This window comes from Corvus cornix, chromosome 1A, assembly GCF_000738735.6.
Source record: "Corvus cornix cornix isolate S_Up_H32 chromosome 1A, ASM73873v5, whole genome shotgun sequence".
Lineage (NCBI taxonomy): Eukaryota > Metazoa > Chordata > Aves > Passeriformes > Corvidae > Corvus > Corvus cornix.
Genome location: NC_047057.1, coordinates 35,805,767 through 35,823,251, shown reverse-complemented (window position 1 = coordinate 35,823,251; position 17,485 = coordinate 35,805,767). Strand labels below are relative to the sequence as shown.

At 37.7% G+C, this 17,485-nt stretch overlaps 1 protein-coding gene across 1 annotated transcript in view; it reads right to left on the bottom strand.

The window, feature by feature from the left end:
* TRHDE (thyrotropin releasing hormone degrading enzyme) overlaps positions 1-17,485 on the bottom strand; it is a 209,084-nt gene that overhangs the window by 168,583 nt on the left and 23,016 nt on the right. Inside the window, exon 3 of the mRNA XM_039570645.1 lies at positions 2,169-2,295. Within this exon, the coding sequence (XP_039426579.1) occupies positions 2,169-2,295 (127 nt within the window). The remainder of the gene's footprint in view (positions 1-2,168; positions 2,296-17,485) is intronic.

The window sequence follows — 17,485 nt, the reverse complement described above, 5'->3', positions numbered from 1 at the left end:
TCATTTTTAACTCCCACTTTCACATTTAGAAGTGAAATTAAAAAGTATGTAAATGCCCCCCCCAAAACAAAATTCTCATTTTTCTTAAAACCTTAATAAAGTACTCAATCCTTTGCAGTGGTGACAGCAGTAAATCAGGTGAGTCCTAAGCTTTAGGAAAGTCCAGGTGCATTTTCAGTATCAACGCATCTTCCTGATGCACAAGCTTTTTCCACTGCCATCACTAATGCTGTTTTATCTTTTCATTTCGGAAATTCTTCAATACTACTGCAAAATTCCTTTCACAGACAGATTACAGTATTACCATTTTTAGTCCTTCTATTCACCCATCAGACTACTGTCCCTAATCTTCTAACCTTTGGAATTTTTTTTCAAGTTTAAAACAAAAATAAAAAATCAGCATTCTTTTGGGTTAAAGATATCAGCACATGCTTAAACATAGCAATCAGTGGTTGGATGAACTGGAACAAATATACCTGTATTAATATGCAAATAAAATTTTAAAAAATATTTACATCACTGAGTTTAGACATTTTTCTTCCCATGTTTACATTAAATAAATTCAACCTTGCTGTATTATAAAAAAATTATGCTCTACAGTAATTATTTTCATAGTATCACTACTGAATAGCTAAAGTCTTCAAGCAGCATTTCCTATTAACAATTTTACTACAAATATTTGATGAAAAAATACAATTTTACTTGTGACTATTCCTCCTGTTCTGTTCCAAAAAGATCCAAACTGGAATATATTCACTTACAATGAGATATTTGTAAAAGATATGCCACAGCATAATGACAATGGATATAGCATGTTGAGTTTAAAGACCATATGTTACAATTTTGAAAGATACTATGAAGCAGATACAGTTACTACTGCTGCTGCCAGCTGGCATGCTCAATAAACTACCTGAAGTAATGATGTTTGGATGTTTAGATGATCTTTAAGATCCCTTTCAACCCAAACCATTCTATGTTCATCTTTTCTATTCAACAAGTTCTTGACTATTTTTTCCCCCCTCTAAATTTTTGGCTCTGGTAAGCCTAGAACTTCCTTTACAAAACATTATTAATATGCTTGAAGACATATATGAAAGTATACACAGAAAGTTTGTGTATACTTAAATATGCCATATGCTTGTTTAACCCATCTGCATATTTCTCTAGGAGAACACTGCCTGTAATCTGTTATTAAAAGACACCAAGAAATAAATGTCACAACATACTTATGAAAATATTAATGCAATACCCTCATCTAGAAATATCAATTACATTATCTATCTCCTACATGATTAGCTGTAAGTCCAATAAACCTACTCAGCAGGCAAGGGATTTAATGAAATAAACCTTGACTTCCTGGGAGGATCACCTGTGGTTCCAACTCCAACACTTCTGATCAAATACATGCTTTCTTCCTGCTGCTGAGCAATAGGCTTTTCTGAATCTCTATCAAACATGCTCCAAAGGAGGGAGGTTGTAATAATACTGTGGAAAGTATTTAAATGAGTAGGACAACAACTGATTGTGGTAAAAGGGAGGATGAGAAAAACCCATTTTTAAAAAATAATAGAAATTGATGGGGTTTACATTTAGGTCACAGAAAAACAAATTCACGGCAATTGTTTCAATAAACAACTAGACAATTAAGCTTGCCTACTAATCATCATTAATAAGCCATATGCACCATAAAAACAAAAAAAAAAAAAAAAAAAACCCAAACCCACAGTCTTGCACTGCTACAGGTTCCCAGTTTCCACTAATATTTTCATTTCTGTTCCCCACTTAAGGCTGAGGCACCAAGGTAAAAATATTACAGAACAAACATCTTCCAGTGGCTATCTCATAGAATTAAGGACCAAAAGAGAGAACAACCGAAAAACAAAGAAAAACCCAGCCCACTTATCAGTGAAAGGTCTCGGGTTCTCTACCCATTGTCTAACAAACATAAATACTGTTTGCTTCCTGCTCCTTTCAGTTCCAGGTAGAAGAAAGCACAGTCTGGCTTCCCTTCCTCTACAAGGAAAAATTTCTTACTTCCTGATCCTTCTAAATTAAACCAAACATTCCTTAACTTGAAATCCAATACATTACAGTCTTAAAATTCCATTAAAATAGCTGACTTAATCTCTCATTTCTGTGTTAACTTCACATTCTTTGGGAAATCTTACCTAATTTTGGCAGAGAATAGGGCACTTTAAAATAATCTTCATAAAACTCAATGAGTCTCCTTGTAATATTTAGAGCATAGTCCCCTGATCCTCTTCGGATTGCATCAGGCCTTGCATATAACCGTACCTGTTAAAAAACAAAGCAAAAGTCCAATTTCAGCATCTGCCTTTTAAACCTATCCTACCTGCAGAGGTGAATGAATTACTCTAAGGTTGCTATGAGGTGGCAGGATTATTCCCTTAAAGCCATATATGACTGTCATACATTTGTCAAAACATGTCATAGTTGAAAACCAGAACTACCACAATTAAAGTTGCAAAGTTCAGAAGTCACAATCTCCTACTTATTTGTGTTGCCAAATAAAAAACTGAGCACTCCTTGTATCAAAATAAATATTCGAAGAAAAAACATGTGTTTGCTAGAGATATGATGGAAGAGTGGATTAGTATAATGGCTCTCTGCCTACACTGAATGTAGGCAGGATGCAGTGACTCCGTAGGGGACAAGTTCATGGTTTGTTAAAGGCACATTATATCAAGCCCTGAAAATATTAGTAGACTGTGAAGAAAAAAAATAATCATTCTTTTTTCTTTTCTCCGGCAGTGACACCGTTACTCTCCATGAGCTATGGGAAGACTGCAAAAACAACCATTTCTAAGCTCATTCATGTACACAAACAATTAACATTCCTGAAACCTCCATGACTGCTTCAGGCCTCTGTATTCAGAAAGCAGTAAATTAAAGCTATTTATATAAGCCACAGACTGCTCTGTTCAGTATAACACAGCTCACGCATTTCACTACCTGGAGTGAACCAAGTGAACAGAACTCACCTTCATAATTCAGCATCCAAGTGTGACCCTGATTAGGGAGATAGCAGAAAGCACTGCCAGGTTATTCTCTCTTCCTTGTCCTTACAGTCCATAGTGCTTCCTTCATGCAAAGATGACATAGAGCTGAGAACTGCTAACCAAGAAGGGGATAGAAAGGAGAGCCACTCTCCGTTCTCCCTCCTCATACCTTGCCTGATGGAAGTAGTGTGTGCTTTGTCTCTAGTGACTGTGGCAGAAGGTCTCTCCCTGCAGTACATAATGACCTGACATAAATGAGACTCTACTAAATGTCAGTCCTAATAATAATATCTGACTCGCCAGTACTTTCTGCGGTAGGATTAAATCCTAGCCAGGGTTCCAAGGACAGCAGTAAGGCAGAAATCAGAAAATATCAACACAAACATGAAGGAGAAATATCAGCTTTGGAATGTTTCTAAATGCTCTCTTCTGGACTAAGAAAAGCCAATGGGATTTTTGGCTTCAACAAAAGTATTACCAAGTATTGCTTTACTGCTCTTGTCCTGAACCAGTTCAGTTATCCAAGGGAAAACCAGATATCAAGCCTAAGTACAGTGTACCTGTCAATTCTGTTTTAATCCACTGTCTCTTGGGTTTCAGTATGGAGACACATTATTTGCTTCATTACAATGACATCTTTGTATTTAACCTTTGTGTTGTATTAGACTCGGTGCACAATGAACCATACATAGTTATCATCCGTAATGTAAAACAGGTAACAGTGTAACCTGATGAGATATGTAATAAAGCAGACTTCTTATAATCACTACTTGAAAGCACATAGATCAATATCTGAACTCGTCCAAATCACTATTTTTATTTATTGCTTCCTTTCAAAGTTAACAGTGACATGTACATTAAATGTTCCCTTATCTACTAAACCAAAAACAGGTTTTAACAAAATAGCTATTAACCACAGAGTTTATGGAAGAATGTTAAGAATCACAATTAGATTTGTGATGAACACTGTTTTGTATCATTAAACCTTTATACACAATTTTGCATAATTGCTTTACTGGCACAGTTGACTGTATCAGCAAATTAGGGAAAAAAAAGAGTCAGTCAACCAAGTATGCACGAAATCATTCAATTTGACAGTGGCCAAATCTGTCCATAATAAGAAAGAGGACAACAGAAGGGAAGAAAATAACAGGCAGATAGAAGAAAAATCAAGGTTCAACTTATTGCATTACAATGAATGTCTTCTGGCAAATATAGAAAAGGCATTTAATGGTGTCTGAGATGGAGCCAAGGTACAAAAGCTGCAATGCTGCAAACTCTCATTTTGTCTCCTGCCTAACACTGAATGTAGTTTTATTTTGCCCGTAAAGTTTCCCTGGGTGCCTCTCTGCCTGCCCAGAACAGCTCTGGACTGACAGGCATCCATGGCTCACACCAAGGTCACCCCTAAGCTGGAACACAGTTCAGGAATTACCCGTGCCTTTGCCCAGGTCTCTCAGGGGCTTTGAGGCAACAGATATTGTCAAAGCAGTCAACATCTTCAAACACTGGGTCTTGCTTCTGCCTTTCACCCAGCAACCACTGAGCATGAAATGTACAGACAACCTTAGACACACCATCACAGACCTACCCTGGCCTCATAAATTCCCTCTTGGTTAGCAGAGGGCTACCACAGAGGACAGTCTGTGACACTCTGCCTACCTGGCTAACTGCTTTGGATGACACATTCTGAGGTGTCATTCACAACGTGAGGAGCTTGGTCCAGAGTTCAGTCCAAAGGCTGGCACGTATAAGTTTGAAATTGAAGCCCTTAACTTTCACACACTGATGTTTTTTAATGTGTATGGGCTTATCTTGACCATATCTTACCTCCAAATCCATCAAATGGGGACTATATTATTTCCTTCATTTATAAGAAGATTCTTGGTGTAAAGTAATGGACTATAAAGATTTATATTCTGCTCCAAAGAGGAACTTAAACAGAATGACGACTAAGATATGAGATCTGTTTAGAATAATTTCTTTGTTTGTTTACTACTTTCATTTCAAAAGGCAGGTAGGTAGTGTTAGTTTAAAACTGCATTGGACTGAACAATAATGCCCACTTGTTATATACTTTCCCACAGGCTGTTCAATCACTGTACTAAGAATTCAATTTTACGGTAATTTAAATAAGAGAAAAAATAAACTTTTCTGCAGGGTCAGGCCTAAATATATATATTAAAGCAGTACATGTTCTCCTACAAAAGACAAACAGGTTTCTTGCATAAGTGCATAATTCATCACTCACTGCAATGGCACCTACTGCCCTGCAAATATTATTAATGCTCTTTTTCATAATCTTTGCAAGATTAGGTTTGACTATTATTTTCATGTAAGAAAGTGGAGAACAAAGAGAGACTAAGACTAATTCTGGGTGCCTATCTGGACACCTCTCAATGTCAATTATATTTAACAGTTTTATTGCACATATTTAAAGCACTGTTCCCATTATATCTTACTTCAGTGCTGAACACTTCATACAAGCTTTGGCCACAGGTGTCTTAGTTTGGGCATTAACAAAATCAGTAATACATGATTAATGACTAAATGAGACTGTGTCAGTTTATGTGATTTACTTGGCATCTCACAGCAACTCTGGTGGCAGAGGCAGGGAGGGAATTCAAAGCAGGCATTCATCCTTGTGACCACTTAACAACCTGCACCAAGCACCCTTCCACATTTGGGAATTAATAAGGTAGGTTCTGTTTGGACAGCAGGTATATTAACAGCACACTGCCAGTGTTCTGATGTAGTATAGTTCCCTGTGTCCCTCATTGAAAAATACCAGAAAAATGTTATGAGGAATACTATTCATAATGACACTGTCATAATACCTATGAAAATAACAAAGTTTACACAGTTAACCTAAATTCTAGGGGTTTTTCTCAGCCTCCTTTACATCTGTGTTTGCAACCACTACCAATTTTTCAACAGGAGTTCTGACTACTAAGAAGAAAAATTCAGCCCCCTCATTTTTCTCTCAAACTGTCAAACTGACTGCCTCCTTCCTTACCACAAGTTTGAGCAACTAGGTTTGTACCTGCAGTCCTACAGTGCAGACCTCCTCTCTATAAGACTCTGTTGTTAATAACTCTAAAATTTATTAGACATTCTAAATTAAATCTCCGCAATGTATATTTTCTCATTCTTTTCTAAAGTGGGCAAAAATGTGAGTTATTTCCCTTTGTTTGCCTTCCAGAAGCCCTGAGTAGTTTCATAAGAACTTTAAATAAACACAATACTCAGTCATGCTCAGATACTATTTCCAAAAAGAAATCATCCTGAAGGATTATTTAAAAAATATTAGTAACCTTACTCAAATTCTTAGAATTATTTTGGCGGCCTTATCAGAAAAAATACTAAAATACTCCTGAAACTTGTATGGTAAATTCCATGTATTTGTTATAAGTGATCAATAGCCTACTCCTCTATAGTTAGTCAAAAGTATTTGCTATATAAAACAGCATACTTTTACAAACAATTTGTACATATTGCAACATTTTCTCTAGTCTCTCTTAGTATTTCAGCATTTGCTACATAAACTAAGTCAAAGAAAACTTATAAATATTTGTAATACCAGGTTGCCAGCACAGATAAATGTGACTGTAAAATGAGAACTGCTTCCATTAGAGAGTCATGATATATGCTAAGAAATGTGCAACATATTTAAAACAAATCACATCTAACTGAAGTCAGGTTATTAACTACAGCGCATGAGAAAATCTTCATGTCTACAGCAAGTAAAAATTATCCATCAAAAACAAAGTTAACACTTAAAAAGGAGAGCTATTCTTGTCTTATTACTTCAGAGTGCTTCAAAAAAATGTGAATTAGTAACTATGTGCAAGGTACAATGGGTAAAATTCTGACAAGTACAACTCTAGAGAGCAACATACATCTTAATTTCTATTGTATGTTCACCAAAATTATTTCCATTATACCAAAGACTAGTGATAATTTCACCACATAAAAAACAGAGGAACAGGTTCAAAAGAAGTAGAACCGTTCTATTTTGAAATTTTTAAATCACTACTTTTCTTTTTTTTTTTTTTGCATTAAAATGTAAGTGAAAAGGAGAAGAGGATTAAATGGATGAAGAATTGTAAGGAAAAATCTGCAGTAATTTTTTCACATTATATTAAATACTTCGGGTCAAACCAAAGGGTTTGTACAGTTCTGCAATGCAGGTAGGAGGAATATGGAATACATTCAGCATTTTGATCATGGAAATAAAAAGTAAAAATCCATTATTTACACGTGTCTAAGTGCAAAAAGACTGTGGGTCCTACCTTCTCCCCTACAGGAATTCAGTAAAGATAGTGGAAGACCAGAGAGAACTGCACAATGTTCTCCCTCTGGCACAAGAAGACACTAAAAACCTTTGCCACAAGGCTGCCAACCTGCTTTCCCAGGGAATTAAGGAACTTGACAACCTGGCAGAAATCAGGATGTTACAGTAAGAAGTTTGCATGCCTGAAGCATGCCATACACCAGAGCCTACCTCTTACTTTAGAATTAAATATGCACTTCTACATTTGAAGCCTGCTTTTGAAGACATTATTCTCTGTGTCACCTTCCATTTCATGTGTGCAGCCCCTTTGAAACCTTTGTTCTTGCAGTGGTGTTATCCTTTTAGGGGAGTACCACCTTGCTTGATATCGAGACATTTGTATTCTTTCATTTGTTGTTATAGTAAAGTTTACTGATCACAATAATCCTCTGTAACAGTCTGCATTCATTCTGCAAGTCATCTTTTCTTTAAATGTTTAGCCATCTTTTCCACGTCTTAAGACCACTCTAATTGCCATCACTGTGTTCCCCAGTGCCCTGGGGGGAATCGCAGCTCGCTGGATGAGGAATCCTGCTCCAATGAAATAAAGTGCACCTCTATTTTAGCAAGGAAAGGCTTGTTTTCACAAGCAGATGGCTCATCGGGCTCTAAAGGCCCGATCCACTGACTTCAGCTGAATGATTCTGGTTAACTACAGGGGCTTTCAGACATTCTGGAGACATGACTGGTCCAGCCTCTGGGCTAGGGACACTTCGGCCAAGGCAACCTTCACCAGTAGCATCTGCCATGTGTACAGTCCATGTTTTTAGATCACCACTCGAGCAGTCCTTGTTAGTCAGTTGCACAGGAAGGAAAAAAAAAAAAAAAGTTCTTTAAGTAAAGGGCTGCATTTTGGTCACAGCCACTGATAGTTCAGATCATGAGAAGCAGGACTGGATCTTATGTTTCTATCTCATGTGCTGTAAAGAAAACAGCTCTCTGAATCTTGAAAACAGCCTAATGCAGAATTTACACAGCGGTAACAATGCTGCATCTCTGTCACAGAACCAGGTGCAAGGTCAGCTTTGAGGCTGACAAGATGAGAAGATGCAAATATAATCCTAACCCTTGTATGAAACCATCTGATACCACAGATATTGCCAACCATCTCACCAGAGAAAACCACTCCCAAAAGTACCCTCTAGCATGGAGAGCCTTTCCGCACCTCTGAATGCTGTCACATCACATAGGCGTGTGGAACCAAAAGAGACTTGAGCCTTGCTCTCATTTAGCTTCCCACTATTAGAGCATCTCTCCAAGCAAACATGGCTAATGTTCCAAGGCTGGCATATACCTGTTTTGCTAACGTCTTGATGTACCCCTCTCCTTTCTCCTGTCTTCCATCCATTTTGTTACATGTACTTCAGTCTGAATAGGCAGAGTAAATGAGGGTATGGAAAATGAGCAGAAGTCTGGTGACAACCATAAGTCTTGTTTTCTCAGGCAAGCATGGATTAGGTAACCTTGTATCAACACAGGAATCCACAATTAAGGATAGTTATCCCTCCCACCTACTTCGCACAGAATTAAAAGTAACTTTGTCAGGTGTTTTAAAGCAGCTTAGAGTGCTTTCCCATTATGAAACAGATGTTTCTGCTCATCAACTGGTGTCAGCAAAGCCATCCTGGGAATAATGTCTGTTCTTTAATCCTTTCCTCAAAGCCAGCAAACTCCACATAAAGCACTGTTCTTGGGAGGCCCCTCCAAACAAGTTCCAGTCCTCTGTGTGACTATACCCACAGGTTCAGCCCAGCACTGGTACATCTGGGATCTTAAAATGATTTAAAAATCTCAGTTCAGAAAGGGCTTATGAGTAAGTTTAATTTAAAATACGTGTTTAAATTCAAACATGCCTTTACATGGTATAGTTACAGAAGGCCCTAACATTTCAACAGAGCAGTCACTTTCAAACTTTATAAAGGGGGACAAAATAGTGGTTTGCCCTTTACTTCACCTGTAAGACTTCAGCAGCCAGTGACACTCTCAGCTGAAAAACACACGCATTGCCTCTGTACTTAGAAGCTTCAATTTACTTGATAATCTGAAATCTTTTATCATTGTTTTGCTCACTGACTATTGTAGGCACAGGTATTGCTTTTACTAATGTTACAGAGATAAAAATATGGTTACATCACACATTTAATATAGCAGACATGTCTAGATCCAACAGCCTCAGCTGTGAACTCCCTGGATCACTTCTGCAACCAAGGCATTGCATCTCAAATGGGTTTTTAAATGTGATAAATTCAAAATAAATAACAGTTTGCTACATACACAAACAAGCTACAGGCCAGGCTCCGCTAAGAATGTGTATGAATTGTTTCACATGTGCACATACCTCCAGAAGTTCTGCGTGGTGCAAATGCAATAAATTTTGCAACATTGATAAGTAAAGGAGAGAGAGGTGGCTGTACTGAAATACCAATTTTGCTGTAGTGAACATAAATGTGATAATGGGAAGAAATTACAGAAGAATTACAGAATAATGAATCTCCTATTCATTATTCATCATGGACAATACTCAAAAAAGACTGCATGATAATGAAATGTGCTTATTGAATACCGAAGGAACAGCTCACCTTTGTAAGATGATTTTACTCCAAACTGAGCACTGCACTGAGCCTTTTTTGAATATAAATAAAACAAAACATGTTTAAGAAATTGAAGAATTTTCTTAGAGCTAGCTGAAACCAATGAGCATTCAATGACCTGATACTTTCTTAGGAAACACCTTCGCTGGAGATTGGATGGAACTCTTTTTTATAGTAAGCACAAATCGTCTTGGAATCCTCATTTGAGACTGGTTTAACAGACCAGTTAAAACAAGAGAAGTCATCACTAAAAATAAAGTGTATATGAAAGAAATGGTCACTGAGGGAGCTACAGCAGTAGAGAGATATCTCAGGAAACTAAATGCAAGCACTGGGGGGCATGAACATTGTTGCAGGGCAAGAGAAAGAGGCTTTGAACAGAAGTAATTTATATTCCTGGACAAACACTTTTAGCATAACCCTGAAGGAGAAAGAAGTGAGAGAAACTTCTGGAGTTCCAGGTGACAGTGGAAAAATTAGGAATATTAAGCAAAGGGATTGCCAGGTATTTTCAGAGGTGTGAAAGAGGGCATGGGACAAGCATCTAGTTGTCTCATCAATTTCTGATCTGAACCAAAACAAATGCAACTGCTCCAGCCAAAGGTGCAACAATATATTCTACCAGGAGGCAAAACTGTCATGCCGACATGCAGCAATTTCTAACTTGAGATCATAAAATACTTTGGAAAGTTAATGAGCTGCACTCACATATAAATCCAACCAGTGCTCAGCTGGCATACAGTAAAATACTGGCTATGTCACTGACCACAGTGCCATTAAGATTAATTTAGAACACTTAGAATCTCTATCATCTTGTTGAAATGGCTCAGGGACAGAAAGTGAACATGTTAACAACTAATGTAGAACAAATTTAATTGCAGACACCATTTCATAGCCATTTCAGCCAACTAAGACTGCCACAATCTCACTACCACATACTCAGTCATTCAGGTTCAACTCTTCTATTACATCAGCACTAGAGTTCACCTCCTCTCACAACAACCTGCCAGCCAGATGAGTCAGCTAACTACACTAACCAGGTGGGTAGTGTCCAGGTAGCCCAGCTTCCTCACCTGGTCACCATGAGTTCAGAGCTAAAAACAGCATGAGAACACATTTGTGGAGAGAAGAGAGGACCATGACAGGAGAGAAGAGAGGACCATGACAGACTGGTTACAGATAAATTTGAGTTATTACAGAACTTCAGCCTAGGAGCAAGGTTCAAATTCTTCTGAAGTGCTATTGCAGGGAATTCAGTGTTTAAACTGTTGAGATTCCCAGTGGTTAAAGCTTCTTGCAGTCCTTTGCAGGTGTAAAACATCAGCATAGCTTTAAGTAACAAAGCACAAAGATTTACATTATTTACCTATTACACATAAAAGTTCTGTATCACAACCCCAGAGGTAAGATGATGTGAACATGTTAACAACACGTTAACAACAAAAAGCCAATGATGGCTTTTTCCTCCAGAAAAACGTGTCTGCAGTAGATTTACCCCAGTGGTTAACCCCAATTTTAATTTCCTTTGGTTGGGCTGGGATTGGATTGAATTCTCTTATTTCAAATACTATTTATTCCCTATTCTATAGTCAAAGCATTCACATCATGCATCATTCATAAATAATATTTCACCTATTTTTGGTTAAAAAAAGAAGAGCTACAGAAGTATACAAGTTTAAAGAAAGTGCTAAGAAGTGGCTTACAATGTTCAGCAGCCCTATAGCATGCCAAATTTGACCTGGCTAGAGACTGCTTTGTCACAAGCACACAGATGCTACCTGAGAGTGATTCCATTTGAAATGATACTATGCAAACACTGTAACTGCTTATTTATATTTTGGCATTGTCTGGAGACTGTCAATATGACAGCACAATCTCCCTGTGCTTAGTCAACTACATAAATAGGAGCGAGAGATGTTTGTTATTCTCAGTCTTTCTGCCTAAAGAATAACAGGCAAAACATGAGGAAAATGAACTGTTATCATCTTCATTTTATACATGAAAGTTACAGAAAGATGAGCTTAATATTAGGAAAAAAGTCTAAAAAAGAGCCAGAAATAGAACTTGAATATCTCTGCCCCAAATCGATAAATCATCTTTTCATCATAAATCAACAAATTACTTTTCCTAAAATAGATTTTCTGAAAAACACCACCTTTTCCATCACAAATTAAAAAAAAAAAAAATTACAATCCTGTTTTTAAGTTCCTCAGTCACAACATGTTTTTCAAAAACCAAACCTAAACTTTACTCCAAACTGTAGACCTGTATCCCTCAAATTGCTTAATTTAGAAGCATTCTGAATGCTGAAGTCCCCCACGCTGACTCATGTCTAAGAGTAGCCATCCCATTCCCATAACACCTTTTTCCAGGTGGCTACCATGCTGAGACTTATTTAGCTTTGTTTAAAGGCAAAGGTTATTTTATTATTCACTTAAAAGTAATCACTTTAAGAGATGTCAACACAGTGGTCCCCTACAAAATGGCTAGTGAGTAAAGTGATGCACTTGTCCAGAGCATAACAAAAAAAGCTGGGAGGAGACAGAGACAGACTGTACCTGACAAACCAAAGATGAATGTAAGGCCATGTCAGTACTCTCATGTTTCACATGAATTCCGCACAACCACAGTGGAAACCAAAATCTGGTAGATATAAATTTCATCCTACACATCACATGTTTGCAGTAATCTTTATCAGTATTAGGAAAAAAAAAGTAAATCAGTGGTAAATAAAGGAAACCACTGACAAAACACAGTTGCAAGAAAAGCAAAGCAGAAGCACAGCTCACCTGTGAGCTCAAGAGCATTTACTCAATGCATTGCTTTACAACAGCAGCAGTAAGCAAGAGGAACACAGCAAAGTATCTTGTAAAGTTACATGTAAACTCAATAGAAAAACTGTTTGCAAGGTAAACAGATTAGAGCTGTAAGGTACTAGATTTTAAAGTACTCTTTAAAATTTGTTGGTATTGAAGAAACACAGAGCTTTGTAGACAAGTCTGCACTGCACTGGACTGAGCTGGAGATTTTGTGAAAAATTGTACCTAGCCCTTAGGAGGGAGAAAAATATGAACATGGGAAATTTTGTGCCCTGACTGGTACAAAAGCCATAACACAACCAAAAAACAGGTTACACCAGTAAGAGCAAAAGCCTTATTAACAGTGAGAGCCCCTTCAGGCTAAAAGGAGCAAAGAGACAAGCAATTAGGCCAATGAAAACAAAAACCATAAACCATGAAATAGGGAATCAAGAAATCAAATTTTTTTTATGAACACACACTAAAATCCACTAAAAAACTTCATTAAGATCTCTGGTTCTCACTCTCAACTAATGTTTCAAATTTTTTTTTTAAATCTCCAAATTGACAGAACAATATAAAAATAAAATAAAAAAGCTAAATGCACTAATAATATTAAAACACTTTTGTTCAACTAGCCCCTGACAAAACCATGGGCAGCTTAGGAGAGAGATAGTTATCTATCATTAACATCTCCAACTAGAAGGATTTCAGCCCCCTTCTGAGAATTCCAATCTCAGTGTAAAACATGAGAATCAAAAGAGGAAAAAAAATTCAAAAGCAAATTACAATTATAAATAGAGAAAACAAAATAGAAGGGCTGAATCAATTAAAACATTATTCCTGTGTCAGGACTCCCATATGAGAAAGATCCAAGGCCACAACCAGGAAACAAAGTGATTTACCACCTGACCACCAGCCAGGAGACACAGATAAGTGGCAAACTGAAGTTTTTGCACCATAAGACAGAAAAAGCTGCAAAATTCAAGTACTCTTGCATGTACAAACTTAAGCAAATAAATGTGATGACTCTGAAGCATGCTGGTTTTAGTCTACAAAATACACATTAATGTAACGTGAATTGTTTAAATTTAAATACTATAAAATGTTTAACTGCAGGGTTATTAATCAAATGCCTTCCTATATATTAAATGCTCAGATGTTTATGATTACACAAAATATTTTTGCACATTTTATCATTCAAATTACTTTCTTCATCTTCAAACTTTCACTGCTCAGGACATATTTTCTGTCAGAAGATGCACGTTAATCAGCAATGTCCTCTGCATGCCTATGGAAAAGGTCAGTTTGCTAACAATGCTTTCTCATCAGTCACACAGCTCAACCACCACATCTGGTTTACATCCAAACAGCCAGCCAGTCAGCTAAGCAGCTGGGGTTAAACTAGGTCTGGATGTCTATCATACAGGTTTCCTAAAACAAAACAATTTGCTGAGAGCTTACCTCTTCATTCATATCAACGTGCTGGCTAGCATTAGATTAAAATGGAGTGTTTAAGACAGGATCAATTATAAGAAGAAACCCTTTCTTGCAAAAAAGTCAAGGCAATTCCTTTCCCAGGAAGATAACTAGCACAAAGCAACAATATGGTCCAATGGATTATAGGAAGATGGGAAGAAGAGGAAAATTTTCTGACACCTGGTATCAAGCACGGTGATCATATTGCAGGCAAAACTGAACGTGCACTAAAGGTTTAAGTCTTAAATAGCATGTCAATTAGGGAAATAAGAAGACAAAAGTATTTTTACCACCATCATAGCTTCAGCTCCTAGCATAATAAAATGGACTGCACAGATATGTTTCTTTGCTGACAGTGGAGCAGATCCCTGCTGTTTGAACAGTCCTTCCCTCTCTTTTTTCTAGCTGACGAAGAAAGCTATTCCCTTGCTTAGCTTCCAGCTGACATTCACATCAATATAACAGCTTCATTAATGTCTCTCCTTTTAACGCTTTCTTAGAGTCTAAGATAGCATTCCCTCTCATGAGACATACCTTGCACAGTGCAAGGTAAACCTTTAAAACAGCACCCTTTATTTGCTCCCATCATATCTCTACCCACAGCATAAACTGTGCCTACAACTGGAAGATATGCAGATTAACAACAATTAGGAACAATTACTGTGGCAATATCAACAGTGTATGGGCAGCAAGAGCCTTTGTGTACTTTAGCAAGTAGATACCAAAAAATGCAAAATCTTTTGGAAGCTTCCATGGATAAAAGCACTGGCAAGGATAAAACGGGACCTTGCAAGGAAGGTTCCTCTAAGTTTAACATATCAGAACAGGACCTCAAAGAGCCCTTTTCCCCAAAGTTTCCAGTGTTTGAGTGTTGTTGGCAGGACAGTGACAGACAAGATCTGTTCCGCAGTTTGTATACTCTTAATATATGCAACAAAGTATCAGTGAAGATTGGAAACTTGAAACTTGATTTCCATAAAAAACAAACTGTCACTAACACCATGGGGATGTGGAAAGATTATTAAAAGCAAAAGCAGACTAAAGCTTAGGCTGAGAAAATTAAACTAATAAAAATTTGAGTTTTCAGATCAGTCTACAAAGTGAAGGAAACTGCTACCAGAAGCTTCTAAGAAAAACATTTGTATAAATATCATTGACTAATATTCTGGTGCCAGTTTTGCCTAAAGTTCTCAAGTAGAGGCTACTGACTCTAAAATATCTACTATACTTTTCCCATGAAAGTGCTCAAAGCTGTCATTTTCTATTAGGTAGAGCAAAGGGGGAAGAAAAAGATGAGGGAATAAGAAAGAAATCCCAGGGAGAAATATTGCTGCTGTATTGCATGCTCACAGTGCTGCTGAGTCCTTCTTAAATGGAAGGCCAAAGCTTAAAATGTTCCCTGGTTCAAGGACCAGTCAATCTCATTAACCCAACCCAAGGGATTAAGGCTATGAGACAGCCAGCTTCAGCTGCTGTACTTTAGGGCCTCCAGAATGCCACCCACCCCATGCATCCCTGTGCATTACGCTTACAAATCCAAACAGGTCTCCTGACTTTTACTGCATTTTACCATTGCCCAGCTTGCTGATGAAAAAAATTTAAAAGGGCAGTAGTCACAGATTATGTCTAACAGTTATTAGAGAACTTCACCTCTGGTATTTTTTCCCTAACAAAATGAAAGGGTCTCATTCACTCACAAAAAAGAAAAAAGAACTAAACTAACCACAAGATCACTGCAGGCCTGTACGTGGTGAGCTCAGGAAATGGTAAGCTTTTGAAGGAAAAGACACACAGAGATGGGAGCATTTTCAGCAGTAGCCTGACCTTGCTTGTGAGGAGAGTTCCTCTCAGCAGCAAAGCATGGCACAGAGGAGCTGGCAGGCGCACCAGCATCGCTGCGTGTTACAATCCAGCACCGCTCAGAGACACGTGTATGGCAGAGGCAGAGCCATGTCTGAGCTAATAAATCTTGACTTGCAACGCAGCCAACGACCTGGGACACGATGCTCTGCTGACAATGCTATCCCACTCTCCATTCTAGATCCCATTAAGTCTTGTACTTTTACTCCACTGTCCACTGAGAATTACTCGTCTCTCCCTAAGAAGAGACGATGAGCTTCGTTCATTTTACGCCAACAAAGGAATGGGGTCAAGTATGAGCTGTGGAATAGCTGTAAGTCAGCTGAACAGCCATTGTTCTCCACATTCTTTTCCATTATTTTCTGTATCTAGACACGGTAACACAGACCCTTAAGCACCAGCCAAGGCCACTCCAATGATCTCTGACCCAAGTTTCACCGATGCACACTCTGCAAAGCACACTCACTTAAGACTCTGAGAAATTACTCTTGTTTGAATGTTGATTTTTATTGTCATTTGAGCTGAGATGGCTAAGGGCTTTTCAGACTCTTGAGACATAGGCATCCTGAAAGCTCTATGAATGTTAAATAAAAACAGTTTAATAGGTGGTGGCCTTTGAACTCATAAAAACCAAAGCATCTCCATCACACTGAAGAAAGTGCAAATATTTTGGAACAAACTCCAAATCCTATGTCACTGAAGGCTTGGGAATTATGGAAATAAATCAATTTAGAAGGTTGCTCACATAAGATAGCCAGTAAGCACAGTAAGGAAAAAATATGATAGCACTTCCTGCCATTTTGGTCCTGCATCTTTAGAAGAAAACTGAGAAAACAAAGTAAATACAAGTTTAAGAGTTCATCTACACTGGATGCTGCAATGCTTGAAGAGTTGATCTGTGATGCATTTAGTCCCACACTACATCACAACTATACAGTCTCTCCAATTAAATTTGTGGTATTCTAGACCTGACCTGAGTGGATATGTTACCTACTCCTGCTAGTTTATATAACAGCAGCTTTCCTAGCTGTACACTGCACTGCATTCATATGAACATATTCAAGGACTTAAAACTTACAACAATCAATATCAACACAAATATTTGGAAAGTAAAGTAATGGATGAAACAATAAACACCCTGTGAATATTTCTGACTCATTTAACTCCTGTGGTAAGAGTCAGCAACAAATTAAGATCATTCTGCGGACACAAAACCAAAGTTCCCAATAGGTTTGTATATTGTAATCTAATCTGAAAAGGAAAAAGAGCTCTGGTTCAGAAGTCTCCTGTACACTTGTGGATTCCAGGATTCATTTACTGAAATGAAGAAGCTGGAGAAGAACAACCCAGAAAACAAATGTATTTTCAGCTGTACAAGGTGTTTAGAGGCCATTTGCAGTAATT